This window comes from Vombatus ursinus, unplaced genomic scaffold (genome assembly GCF_900497805.2).
Source record: "Vombatus ursinus unplaced genomic scaffold, bare-nosed wombat genome assembly UNPS02014770.1, whole genome shotgun sequence".
Taxonomy (NCBI): Eukaryota; Metazoa; Chordata; class Mammalia; order Diprotodontia; family Vombatidae; genus Vombatus; species Vombatus ursinus.
This window is the reverse complement of record NW_020954548.1, coordinates 34,356,328-34,368,894: the sequence shown is the minus strand read 5'-3', so window position 1 is coordinate 34,368,894 and position 12,567 is coordinate 34,356,328. Positions and strand designations below refer to the sequence as shown.

At 41.6% G+C, this 12,567-nt stretch overlaps 1 protein-coding gene across 4 annotated transcripts; it reads left to right on the top strand.

Annotated features, from left to right (window-relative positions):
* The first annotated feature begins 174 nt into the window (after nt 1–174).
* On the top strand, nt 175–12,066 carry NUBP2 (nucleotide binding protein 2). Of its 4 annotated transcripts, none has more exons than XM_027863184.1 (7): nt 175–277; nt 5,956–6,074; nt 6,620–6,818; nt 8,522–8,676; nt 9,405–9,515; nt 10,273–10,342; nt 11,180–12,066. In XM_027863184.1, exons 1-7 carry the CDS (start codon nt 262–264, stop codon nt 11,323–11,325), a joined length of 816 nt encoding a protein of 271 aa, XP_027718985.1. In that variant the 5' UTR covers nt 175–261; the 3' UTR covers nt 11,326–12,066. The 4 variants fall into 4 exon arrangements, with proteins under 4 accessions (XP_027718985.1, XP_027718986.1, XP_027718989.1 ...); XM_027863188.1 differs by lacking the exon at nt 175–277 and adding an exon at nt 313–487; XM_027863187.1 differs by lacking the exon at nt 175–277 and adding an exon at nt 785–1,109.
* The last annotated feature ends 501 nt before the right edge of the window (nt 12,067–12,567 follow it).

The window sequence follows — 12,567 nt, the reverse complement described above, 5'->3', positions numbered from 1 at the left end:
CCAATAATTGAGGGAGTAGCCAATTTTTTGGATTTAGAAGAAAGCCCACCTCTATTTCCCAGGAGTCGCGGGGCCGGGTGGCAGGCACGCCTTTGGAGATTTGATTGGTTAAGAAAAGAGGACAAGGACAAAGGGGCGGGAGAAGGGGAGAAATGTTGCTTTGGGTTGGATGAAACGTCCCTCACTCTAGGAGGAAGACGGGAAGGGGTGTGTGTACGCAGATAGAGGCGGAAGTTGTTACGTAAGGTAGCGCCGGGCAGAATGGAGACCGCACAGGGTGAGTGAGTTCAGGAGGTGCTCCTCCGAGAGCCTCTCCCGAGAGATTCGCCGTCCCAAACCTCCCACCTTGAAAGATGGAAACCACTTGCGCAGTCCAGAGTCGGGGCGGGTCCGCGGGAGCCAGGTGGACTTGGCGGCCCCCTGGAAGTCGGCGGCTCGTTCTGCTCGAATACCTGAGCATGCGCGAGGAGTTTCCCTTCCGCGGGAGGTGAGGGTTCTTCCCCTCCCCGGCCAGGGGTGGAGTCGGGGCCGCCCCTGGGTTGAAGGCCTTGGGCGAGCTAAGGTGAAGGGGGTGGGACTCTGAATTTAGCGCCAGTATGACTGGGCTGGACTGCGGCGGGTGGAGACGGCCCCAACCTCAGCGCCCGGCGCCTCTGCAAGTCCTGTACACCTCGGGGTCGGCGGTCCAGGCCAGCTACCGCACGTGACCCCGCCCCGTCTGTCGTGTTCCCCCAGGACGACCCCCACCACTCCGAGTCGACCGGGCTTTGCACTCATGGACCCTTCCGCCCCTCCGGACTCCAGTCCAGGTCTCTAGGCCCTCCCCCGCAGGTGATAGCTTGCCCTAGTCGGGCCGTCCCCCACCCTCCACGAGTCAGTCTTTAAATATTTATTAAGCACCTCCTGCGTGCCTGGCACGAAGCTAAACGATGAGGATACAAAAGGAGGTAAAAGACAGCCTGCTCTCAAGGAGCTCACAAATCCACGGTCCGTCCGGGTCCCCGTGGGTGGACGAAGTCAGGTTCTCACACACAGAGTTCGGCTCTTCATGGCTGACACCGTCCCCCTCTCTCTGCCCCCCCCAGCTGCTCTCCAGGATGACGACACTTGTAAGTCTGGTTCCCACCACTTAGTCCAGTCCCCCGAGAGCGACATTCCCGTCCACTCTAGTCTACTGTCACTCCAGCCCCCCGAGGGTGACAGCTCTCTTTTCAGCAGTCGTTCTAGATTCCTAGGATTCCCCTACCCCACCCCTGTCAATCCAGTCCTTTCTCTTCCCTTCTCTCCCTCAATCTGGCTTTGGGGTGGGGGGGGGTGACACCCCCTGGGTTTAGAATACTTGACAGTTTACCAGAGTTGCTGGCTCGAATTGGTCAGAAACTTTCCTCACTCATGATTGTCCACACCAGTGAAAAAGTTTTGGATAGAAATTATTGGAAGATTATTTCATTTTACCTTTCCAGAAAAAAAGGATTTTGCTTCCTATTACATTTTTTTTTCATCTAAATCTTGCATCATTTTCATTCTTTCATCTGAACCAATCTCAATGTGGTAGAAATGTTACCAAGACCAATATCTCAGATCATATACCAGAATAATTTTTGTTGTGAGAATTTTCAGGGTTCTTTAAACTACTGCCTGAATAAATCAGCACAGTATAAAAACACAGGGAAACTACGGTTTGTTTACTCAAGATCCTGACACACAAGATCAGTAGGCGTTCCCCAAATAAAGGGAGAGAATCATTTGCCCAATTAACATATAAATGTGCTGTATGTAATATATATCGTCCATTTTATCAGTGTATACGTTGTGTCTGTGTGTGTATATGTATATATGGATAGATTTTTTTTCTCCCCTCGAAAGCTACCTGAGCCAGAGTAACAAAAAAGAGCCCTCAAAATCAGTTTTGTTCTGCTCTGATACTGTAGTTAGGTGGGAAAAGGTACTTAAAAAGAGAGAATAATTAAATTGCTACTTAGGAAAGAATGTGTCCTTGTTAGCAAAGCCTTTTACAATAGACCTAAGGAAACTGTAATACCTTGGTATTACCTTAATTGCCTGCTATTTCATTTTTGGATAAAGAGACAACTTCCTGAAGCTATCATGGTTCTTTGATTTTTCTTTTGTATTGAAGGAGAGACTTTTTGCTGAGACATCCAAACTCCCCCCTTTGTCAACTCTTAACTATTTGCCCTTCAAGCTAGATCTTTTAGATCACTTTTCGGTCTTAAAAACGTGCTCTTTTAACAGTTTCAAATTAACATGTTGATGAGGTCTTAGAGGTGAGGGGTGCTGGGACCCCAAAATCGCAACACACAGGTTCTGCCCGAAAGAATTCGACCCAAGCCTTCTTACGCCAAAGACAAGTTTTATTAAAGATCTGCTTTGTTAACCAGACTCCTAAGGAATCTATGCATCTGGGAGCTATTGGCTAAATTGTAAAAATCTGAGCAGTGGCTAGATTATAAGAGTCAGCATCTTAATGGACCTTATATACCTAAAGACTGTGGGAGAGATCTAAGAGTGGCCAAGTAGTCTATGAGGTAATAGAACTCCAGGGGTGGCCCAGGGAGAGTGGAGCCTAGATAGGATTAAGGGTGGGAAGTGGCCTGGGGACATAGGGAGGTCTAGGCTTGGTTTAGGGTAACAGATTGGGTTTAGCCACAATGAAAGGCCAGTTGATTATAGCCTCGGGAATGCCAGAGATTTCGCCATGTGGGAAAGTCCAGGGTTTTTCCTTTTTGGAGTCTAGATCCCATCCTCATCAGTGTGACTTAGATATAAAAAGTTACACCAAAAACAAATTAGAAAAAAATTTTTTAAAAAAGCAATTTAGAGGAGCAAGAAAGGAAATGCATTTTGCAGCTATGGAAAAGAGAAGAGTTCATAACCAAACAGGGTAGAGAAGATCATAGCTGATAAATGGACAATTCTGATTTATAAAGTTTTTTTTTGTTTGTTTTGTTGTTTTTTTGTACAAATACAACCAAGTTAAAATTAGAAGAGAAGCCCTTCACTGGAAAAAATAATCTTTGTAGCAAGCTTTTCCAATAAAAGTTTTATCTAAGAAATATGAGGAGCTGATTGATATATAAAATATAAAAATGACCAGACATTCCCCAATGAATAAGTGGTCAAAGGATATGAACAGGAAGTTCTCAATGGAAGAAATCTTAAGAAAGTGATTTGGATCATGTGCTTCAAATCACTGATTGAGTAAATAAAAATTTAAACTACCCTGAGGTTGTATCTCACACCTATCTTGGCAAAGATGACAAAAAAGGAAAACGACAGTTTTGGAAAGGTTCTGGGAACACAATGTGGAAGCATATTAAACTTTTTCCGGACTTTTCTCTTTAGAAAAATGTATAAGAGGTGAAGAACACAAGCTCACCTACTAGAAGTATCCCTCCTCTAGCAGAGATCTTGGTCTTTTCCATTAGCCTAGGGTGACAGCACTGTGATTCACCCTTCTTCCAAAAGGATTAAGATACTAGTTGTTGATTCTTGAGGGGAATGGTGCAGGAAGGAGTTTAGCAATTCTAGTAGAAGATGAAGTCATTATTTTTCAGGAATTTTAACTCAAAACCTTTCCTTACTCGATATTCCTATAAATGTTGCTTTAAAATGTTTTGAGGTAGAGAAATGTTTGAGAGCATTGGGGGTATATGCCACCTGGCACAATTATCTAAGCTAGAAATGTTTAGATTTAGGATAATATTAAATTAATAAAAAATATTTCTGAAAAATTTTTATCTAAAACAGTACAGCATTAATTTTCTTCTTGGACAACAGGTACACTATGCTGTGAATTGGTACAACCTTTCTGGAAAGCAGTATTGGAGCTATGACTAAGTAGTTCAACTGTGCTCTACTATGCCTATGCCCCAAAGAGACTAGAGACAAAGAAAACAACCTATGTGTACAGAAATATTTATAGCAGCTCTTTTTGTTTTAGCAAATAACTGGAAACTCTCTATCAATTGGGGAATGAATGGCTGAAGAAATTATAGCATATATGTGTATATGTATATATACATGTATGTGTATGGAATACTATTGTAAGAAATGATAAAGGGAATGGTTTCTGAGAGACCTGGGAAAACTTTTGTGAACTGATGTGAAGTGAAATGAACAGAACCAAAACGACTTATATCATGACAACATCCTTCTAACAGACAATTTTGAAGGACTTAAGAATTTTAATCAGAGATATTCCAGAGTACTGATGATGGTCTGTGGTCTCCTGACAAAGAATTGATGAATTCGGGGTGCAGAATGAGACTTAGATTTTTGGATATGGCAAATATGGAAATTTGTTTTGCTTGACTGCATATTTGTTACAAGGGTTTTGTTTTTGTTTTCTCTTGGGGAGAGGGGGTGGAAAGAAAGGTTGTTGATAGAGCTGACTAAAATAAAAAGTAGAAAAAGGGGGAGGAAGAGTCATTTATGCTTTTTTTTCCTGTGTCAAGTCCTGAAATAAATCAAAGCCATGAATTGAGGAATAAAGCATCTTTAATTGAGATAACATGGTAGCCACCTTGAGGGATGCCCTATGAGTTCAGAGCACGGTAGATTTCCCAACCAAGAGACCCATGAAAGGTTCTTTATACTTTTAGGAGGAGACAGGGAAGAGACAGTAAGAGGTTGCAGGGCCTGGTCATGAGATCCCAACCACCCTCAGTAATCCAAGCGAGGACAACCACTTCGTTCTGATTGTTTTGCCCTTTGTGCCATGAATCTCAGTGGAAGGGAGCAAGGACATTAGAGGCTGAGATCAAGCTTAAGCTAGATTCTTTACAAGGTAAAATGTCTGGATGAAGGAGACTTAGGGAATGGTTCAGCTCAATCTAACCGAAAGTAAACATATTAAGAGTAGGAATGTAAAGTGACATTACTTGGATCATTAAGGGAGAGACAAGTAACATTTAGTATTAGCAATTTTCTGTCATTATATTAACAATTTTCTATCACCTATCAGAGAACAGAAGGAAGCCAGAAGAAACACAAGTACTCAGGACAGCTTTCAAAGTTAAATGTTAAATCTGTTATATAGTTGGATTTTTTTTTTAAAGGAAGCTAAATCTAATAGATACTTCCAGTTTTGTGTAAAGTCCTAGTTCTATTCTACTTTATAGAAGGAAACGTTGATTTTATTCCATGTTTAAGTTCAGAATTTAAAAAAAAAACAAGTTGACTTTGAGCTGGATTAGAGGGATTCTAAGTAGAGGAAATACTGTGATTGAAGAAAGGCATGAAAATGGGAAAAGGCAAAAGCATGTTTCAGAGAATGGCAATTTAGGACATTTTGGCTAAAATATAAGATATGAGTAGGTATATAATGTGAGAAAAGCCTGGAAAGAGAGGTTGACTATACCTTGTAAATGGCCTTAAATCCTAGACTAAGCACTTTGAACCTTATTTGATAGGCAGAATAAAGTCGTTGAAGGTGTTTGAGCAGGGGAATGCCTTGATCAGACCTAGGCACCAGGAAGACTATTCTGGTAGTAGTATGAAGGCTGGAATTAAAGAGAGTATTGACTAGATGCAGAGAGACTTGTTAAAAGGTAGATCAGAAGTCAACACTATGTATTGATCACGTCCAAGCTTGGCCCCAAAGAAGAGATATAAGGATACAGCTCCCTCCCTTTGCAGAAGTGGAATATGGGTGTGGAACTTTAATTTCTGACTTGTTTGGACATATTGGTTGGGGGAGGGGAGTGGTGTTAAGTTATTTTTTAAAATCTTTTTTATTATCTGTTATAAAGAGTGGCTCCCTAGGAGGGATTGTACAGCAGGATATATTAGGAAATGTAGGTGATGCTAAAAACAGAGATACTCATAAATGTTGAGGCTATTGTGATAGAAACAGATTAAAGCCTGAGCTGCATGCATGTAAGTGCTGGTCCCCATTTCACTCACAAGAACATTATGTTGCTTCATCTCCTTAAGAGACAGGAAATCTGACTGGCATCAGACAGATCATCTTGGTCCTTTCAGGAAAAGGAGGGGTAGGAAAAAGCACCATTTCTACAGAGCTGGCCCTGGCCCTCCGGCATTCGGGCAAGAAGGTGAGTGCTGCCACTCTCTGCTCTGCCCAGTCCAGTAGTAATTTTGTGGGCTTCTTGCTGAGTTCATTTTCTTTCTTTTGCAACAGTTGAACTCTTCATTAGGTAAAATGAAGTGTTATTAGCTCTTTTCTCATAATAGTTAATGTGCCTGAGCTGAAGTCCTAAGGGACTGAATATCAGCATTTCTTTGACCAGTGAGTAGCTGCATTGAACTTTCTGAGCACCTGCTTGCTTCCACCCTGTGGGACGTTGTTAATCTTGCCTGGACAGTCAGTCTCACACTGTACTGGGCAAGATATCTCTACAGTGTTTTAAAGAAGTCTTTAGACTTAAACTCAACATCAGTTCCCAGTTCTTATGACTGATTTCTGCAATGACATGGCAATGGTTTATGCTATAGCATTGTGGTGATAGATTATCTCTCTGAGTTTTGCGTTAGTTTTGTTTATGCTTGTTTGTTTGTACCAACCACTAAAACATTGCTGTATGAAGACTTTCAACATTTGCTTGAACTTGCCTAAACTGGACTCCATGTCTTATCACAGGTTGGGATTCTGGACGTGGATCTCTGTGGTCCCAGCATTCCACGAATGCTAAAAGTACAAGACAAGGCTGTGCACCAGTGTGACAATGGCTGGGTACCTGTGTTTGTGGACCAAGAGCAAACCATCTCCCTCATGTCTGTGGGTTTCCTACTGGAGAAACCAGATGAGGCTGTGGTGTGGAGAGGCCCCAAGAAAAATGGTATGGCTGTGCTTGGACTGTGGCAACAGTTCTGGCTGCTTGCTGCTATCTGGCTGGGTATTTTGCAGGATTCCACACTAAATCCTTCCCAAAAAAGAAGCAAGAGTTTTAAAGCTGGAAAGTACCTTTGAATCCATCTGATCCCTCCAACCCCCTTCCCAATGCAGGAATGTTCCTTCATCTCTAAGATATAGGAGTCTAGCCTTTGGGTATTTGAGAGACAAAACTGGAAAGAATGTATGTTCAGGAGGATTTAGAATACAAACCAGCAGTTTCATTTTATGCCTCACTTAAAAGTCTTACTATTTACTTTTCCACTCTACGGGGCTAACTGTGTGCCTATCTTGATTTCTGTTAAATTTTCTTTTACTATTTAAGAGTCTGTTAATCTTCTCAAAGCCAGAAAGTTCAAGTTTTGACCCAACCCATATGAATAAAAATGAGCCCAAATTGCTTTGACTAAAGGGATTAGGGACATCAGAGGGGTGATAGAAGCTGATGATTGGCTTTGATCCCTGTCTCCTAGGACTAGTAGACAAGATACAAGCTCCCTCCTCAGTGGCAGTACTACAGATCTCCAAGGAGCGGGACCACTGTCACAAGTAGGTAGCTGCTCACTGGCCCTCTGAATATGAGATTCAGTGCTTGCCATTCCGATTGAGAAATTTGTTCCTTTGGGCCTTGAAGGATCAGATTAACGTGCAAATACTGCTGGCAGGGCTCAACTGTTATCAGCTAGGAGCCTTGTATACGTTCCTTCAGAGCAGTATCCTGCAGGATTACAATATTAAAGGACTAGAGAAAAGTTAAGCAAACAGGGCAGATGTCACAGTTTTGTCAAAGGTTGGTCCTATAGAGAGAGAGAGGGCATTCATTCCACTCTGGCCCAGACTTTGCTATCCTGGTTGTAGAGAATTTTAAGTCTTGGAGTCAGAATCAGAGACTCTCTGAGTAGTAGTGTTTTAAACTCTAGTAATCCAAGTTTTACGCTTTCTAGGCAAAGGCAAAAACTTACACTATGCTGAGGTAGAATGTTCAACAAGCTTGGTAATTCTGGGTTTTGGCTGTCTCTTATCAAATGTCATCCTTAAAGAAATTGCAGGAGTTTTAGGACCGTACTTTAAGAGAAAGGTGCTTAATCTTATTTACCTAAATCCAGTTAAAGTAGTAGTACCAGGGGCAGTTAGGGACACAGTGGATAAATCTCCAGCCTTGGAGTTAGGAGGACCTGAGTTCAAATCCAGTCTCAGACACTTGATACTTACTAGCTGTGTGACTCTGGGCAAGTCACTTAACCCTGATTGCCTCACCCAAAAAAAAAAAAGTAGTAGTTCCCAGCCTTTTTGAGGATAAAGAAGTCTTTTCATTCCCTAGACTTCCGTGTATTGGCCTCTTGTATTACTAGTATCCATTGACTAAAAAAATATGTTAGGACAGAAGGTAATAACCCTTTTAAAATGGATTTGCGTTTTTAGTAATCACAATAGGATCTGCAAACATTTGAAAAATAGTAATATATAAGAAGTAATCTTCAGTCTAAAGAAGCTGCGTTTGTTTGTTTATGGGTGTGTAGATCCCCCAGCAAAACCTCCTTGGGGCCTCCAGGTTGGGTGGTATCCAGTGCATTAGAAGATGACTTGTGGTATAGAGAATCTGCATTCCCCTGAAGAGGCCTGTGACTCCACCTTCTTTTGCCTTGTCAGCATTGATAAAACAGTTTGTCTCTGATGTGGTCTGGGGTGACCTGGACTATCTCATTGTGGATACACCGCCGGGGACCTCTGATGAGCACATTTCTGCTGTGGAAGCCCTTCGCCCTTATAAGCCCCTGGGAGCCATTTTGGTTACTACACCCCAGGTACGCTGTGTTCCCAATAGTCTGTGAAGCATCTGGGCAAAAAGGCGGCACGGTGGTTAGAGCGCCAGGCATGGAGTCAGGGAGACCTGAGTTCAAATCAAACATCAGATCCTTATTAGCTATGTGATCCTGGGCAAGTCACTCAACCCTGTTTGATCATCTGTAAAATGATCTGGGGAAGGAAATGGCAGACCACTCCACTCTCTTTACCAAAAAGCCCTGAATGGTGTCAGAGGAGTCGGACGAGACTGAAATGACTGAACAGTGACAACATGAAGCATCTAGTTCCAGGCTCTTAAGCATTTTTGTGTCATGGACCCCTTAGGATCCTGGTAGGGCTTCTGGACCCCTTTGCAGAATAATGTGTTTAAGTGCGTAAAATAAAACACATAGCATTGCAAGGGAAACCAATCATATTGGAGTTATTTCCAAATATTTTTAAGAACAAGGTCTCGGACTCCAGGTTAAACTGTTGCTTCTCTCAGTATTTTGTTGAGAAGAAGGTACTACCCTCATTTTCTTTGGTGCTATATGGAAAGTCACTTCTTCTAACTGGCTATATGTTGTACTTGCTGATTTTTTATTTCCTTTTGCTTACTCTGATTTTAACAAAGCATTTAATCTTTTGGTAAAGTGTCTCTATGGGAATAATAGACTGAAAGACAGGGTCCTCTTTACTTTATAACCTATTTCTCTTCTGTAAACCTACTCTTTCTCTGGATCTACAGGCAATATCTGTGGGTGATGTCAGGAGAGAGCTCACCTTTTGCAAGAAGACAGGGTTGCGAGTGATTGGAATTGTGGAGAATATGAGTGGTTTCATTTGTCCACATTGTTCGGTGAGCCCTGGGGAAGTTTCCTAAGGTTTTTCCTGTTTTATCACCGTGCAGTTCATTATCCTAGCACACTGAGGTGGTTCAGTGGGACTCAAAAGAAGCTATATCTTGCTCCATCTTTATTTCCTCAGCACCTAGTATAGTGTATTGCATATAATAAATGTTTAGCAGTCCTTCTTGAATGAAAATATCATTCCTTCTGATGTATTCAGCTCGGGGAAGCTTGCTCTGACTCAGGACTAGGCCAGCAATCTGAAAAGAAATAAACCTAGGTACATGAAATGAAACTAACCCTGTTGTCTTCCAGATGACATGAAGTCTGCCCTCGGTGTCTGTCTTCTATTAAGATCTCTTCCTTTTACACTAGATTATGCAATTAACTGTTTTCACCTAAAGCAGTGACTGGCAAACTAGGGTCAGAGGGCCAAATCTAGTCCACTGCTTGTTTTAACAACTCAGGAGCTAAAAATGTTTATTTTTAAAATTTTAATAAATAATTTTAGTTATTTGAATAAATCAAGTGATTTTTAATGATTTGGATAAATTTTTAAAAATTATTTTTAAATGTAAAAATTACTTTGTGGACCATACAAAAACAAGCAACAGACTGGTTTGGGCCTCTGGCCCTAGTTTACCAACCCCTGATCTGTACTCTAAGGGCCCCTTATCCCTGTCTAGTCCGGAGAATGTTATCTGTGGGAAAACTTCTAATTAAGTAGGTCTCTGATCATAGCCAACTTTTTGTTTCTTCTAATTCTAGGAGTGCACTAATCTTTTCTCTAAGGGAGGTGGGGAAGAACTGGCCAGACATGCCAAAGTCCCCTTCTTAGGTGAGTAGTAATTGAAACTTAGGAACATTTATGGGGTCACTTTTTCTGATTTTCTGAGTCCTTTGAAAATATTTTTTCTGTAATCATCCTGATATGATTGTAGAGACAGAACAGAGGAGTAATTCCCTCTCATTATTAGCTTAGATTACGTGAAGGTCCTGTAATTTCATCTGCATGGTATCTCCCTCCACCAACAGAGATTGCAGTCTAAATGAAATTAGTCCTAGGGACTTACTTGAGCTACATAGAGCTTAACTGCCCAGGATCAAGCTACTACTACTTAGAGTCAAAGACAGATTTAAACCCAGTTGACTCCAATTCCATCATTCTGTCCACAATGCCATGCTGCCTCAGTTTAGATTATGGATTGAATATCAGAGACATTCTTTGTACCTGTAGAGTCTGCCTCATTCTGAATAATAAATTGAATATGAAAAGAGTTAAAATTGGGTAAGTTTTCCAGACCTCTGACTCCATAGTCAGTCAGTAAGTATATCTTAAGTTCCTACTGTGTGACGGGCATGTGCTAAGCACTATAAAGAACCAAAGCCTTTCCAGCTGAACCATACTGCTGAACCTTGCTGCCTCCCCTGTTCATGTTAATTTTTTTGTGGAGTCTTGTATAATGGGCCTGTGGTCCCTTGAGCAGTAATCTAAATTCAAAGAGAGGGTTTGAGTTATGATCACAAATTTAGAAGTGTCCAAAAAAAGTGAATGTGGCTTAATCCATGTTTAAACATTGCTGTTCCCCATATGTTTTCCCTTTCCTGTTGTAGGCTTTCCATCAGCATCTAACTAAGCATCCCCTTCTGCCTTCCTCTTTTTCTTCCCATTTAGGCTGTGTACCCCTGGATCCTCAGCTCACAAAGAGCTTGGAGGAAGGCCAAGACTTCATCCAGGAATTCCCTAAAAGCCCTGCTTTCCCTGCATTTATTTCTATCACTCAGCAGATCTTGGATGGGATGTTGGCTCAGACCTCCTAACGAAGGCATCTCAGGCTCTTGCCTACTGTGATTTCTTTTTTGCTGCTTTTGGATACAGCCCTTTGTTTAAAAGACTTGTAACCAGAAGAATGTCACAGAGAAAAGGCCTCTAAAGAAACTTCCTGGATCATTCAGAAGCTCTTAGTGCAAAGGAGCCAGTGTCATTTCTGCAAGTTTCACTACTATTAAAATAGGCTTCCCAAAGACCAGGTAGCTGCTGCCTCTGGGGCATTGGCTTTGTTTGTTTTTCTACCACCCCTAGCAGCATGCCAAGCTCAGGCATGCTTCCACTAAGAGTGGGCTTATGTGGATCCACAGTGGTTAATGGTACCGAGTTTTTAAGCTGCTTCTTACAAGACAGGACCATGGAGGGCATGTTGATTATAGCCAAGTAGCTAACTGTAGAGATCCCAACATAATGACATTGGTATTTCCCTCTCTACCTCTGGTACTAAGACTGTTGAGAACACTGTGGACATCTTTCCTTGGCTCTGGATACAGGGTTCTTACTACTAAGTGCTGTAGTTGGAACATTTCCCTTTTCAGATGTGTAAGTACCATCTGGCCATTAAGCCCATATGATAACTTGGAAATATATGTAGTCTGAAGGAATATATCTCTCGCCCTACCATAGCATAACCTTAATGTCACCTGATGAAGATTTCCTTATTAAACATGCCTCAGGAATGCTTTGTAACTTTAAAGGAGCGCATAATTAAAGAAATTCCCCCTGGCTTTGCATCTTTGTGACTATTCATAGATGATTTCCTTTGGTCTCTTGTTTAAAAAATATGTTTTTATGAGTTCTCCTTCCTCCTTGCCTCTTATTCTTTCTAATCTGTTGTGCTGATCTTAGTTCAATTCAGCAAACATTTACCTAGCACTTACCATTAAGTGCAAGGTACCATGGTAGTTTCCTTTGTTTAACCTCTGGTAATAGGTGGGATCTGGGTCTGGACAGACGGATCCATTTCACATAGGTTAAAAAGTCACACAGTGAAAATGAATTTGGATCTAGGTTAGCCTGGGTATTGGAGGAAAAGTTATGTGATAACTAGCAGAACATGAATGTGACTGCTTAAGAGTAACTGCTTAACACTGTAAATAATAAGGCATCTGTGACTGGTAAACCAAGGCATCTTCCTGGCACAGAAGAAGGCATATGTGTGGCCTGAATGAGAGGGATTTGTTCAGAATCTGATAGAGTGTCTTTAAAGTGACATCAGTCTTCGTAATTTTTTG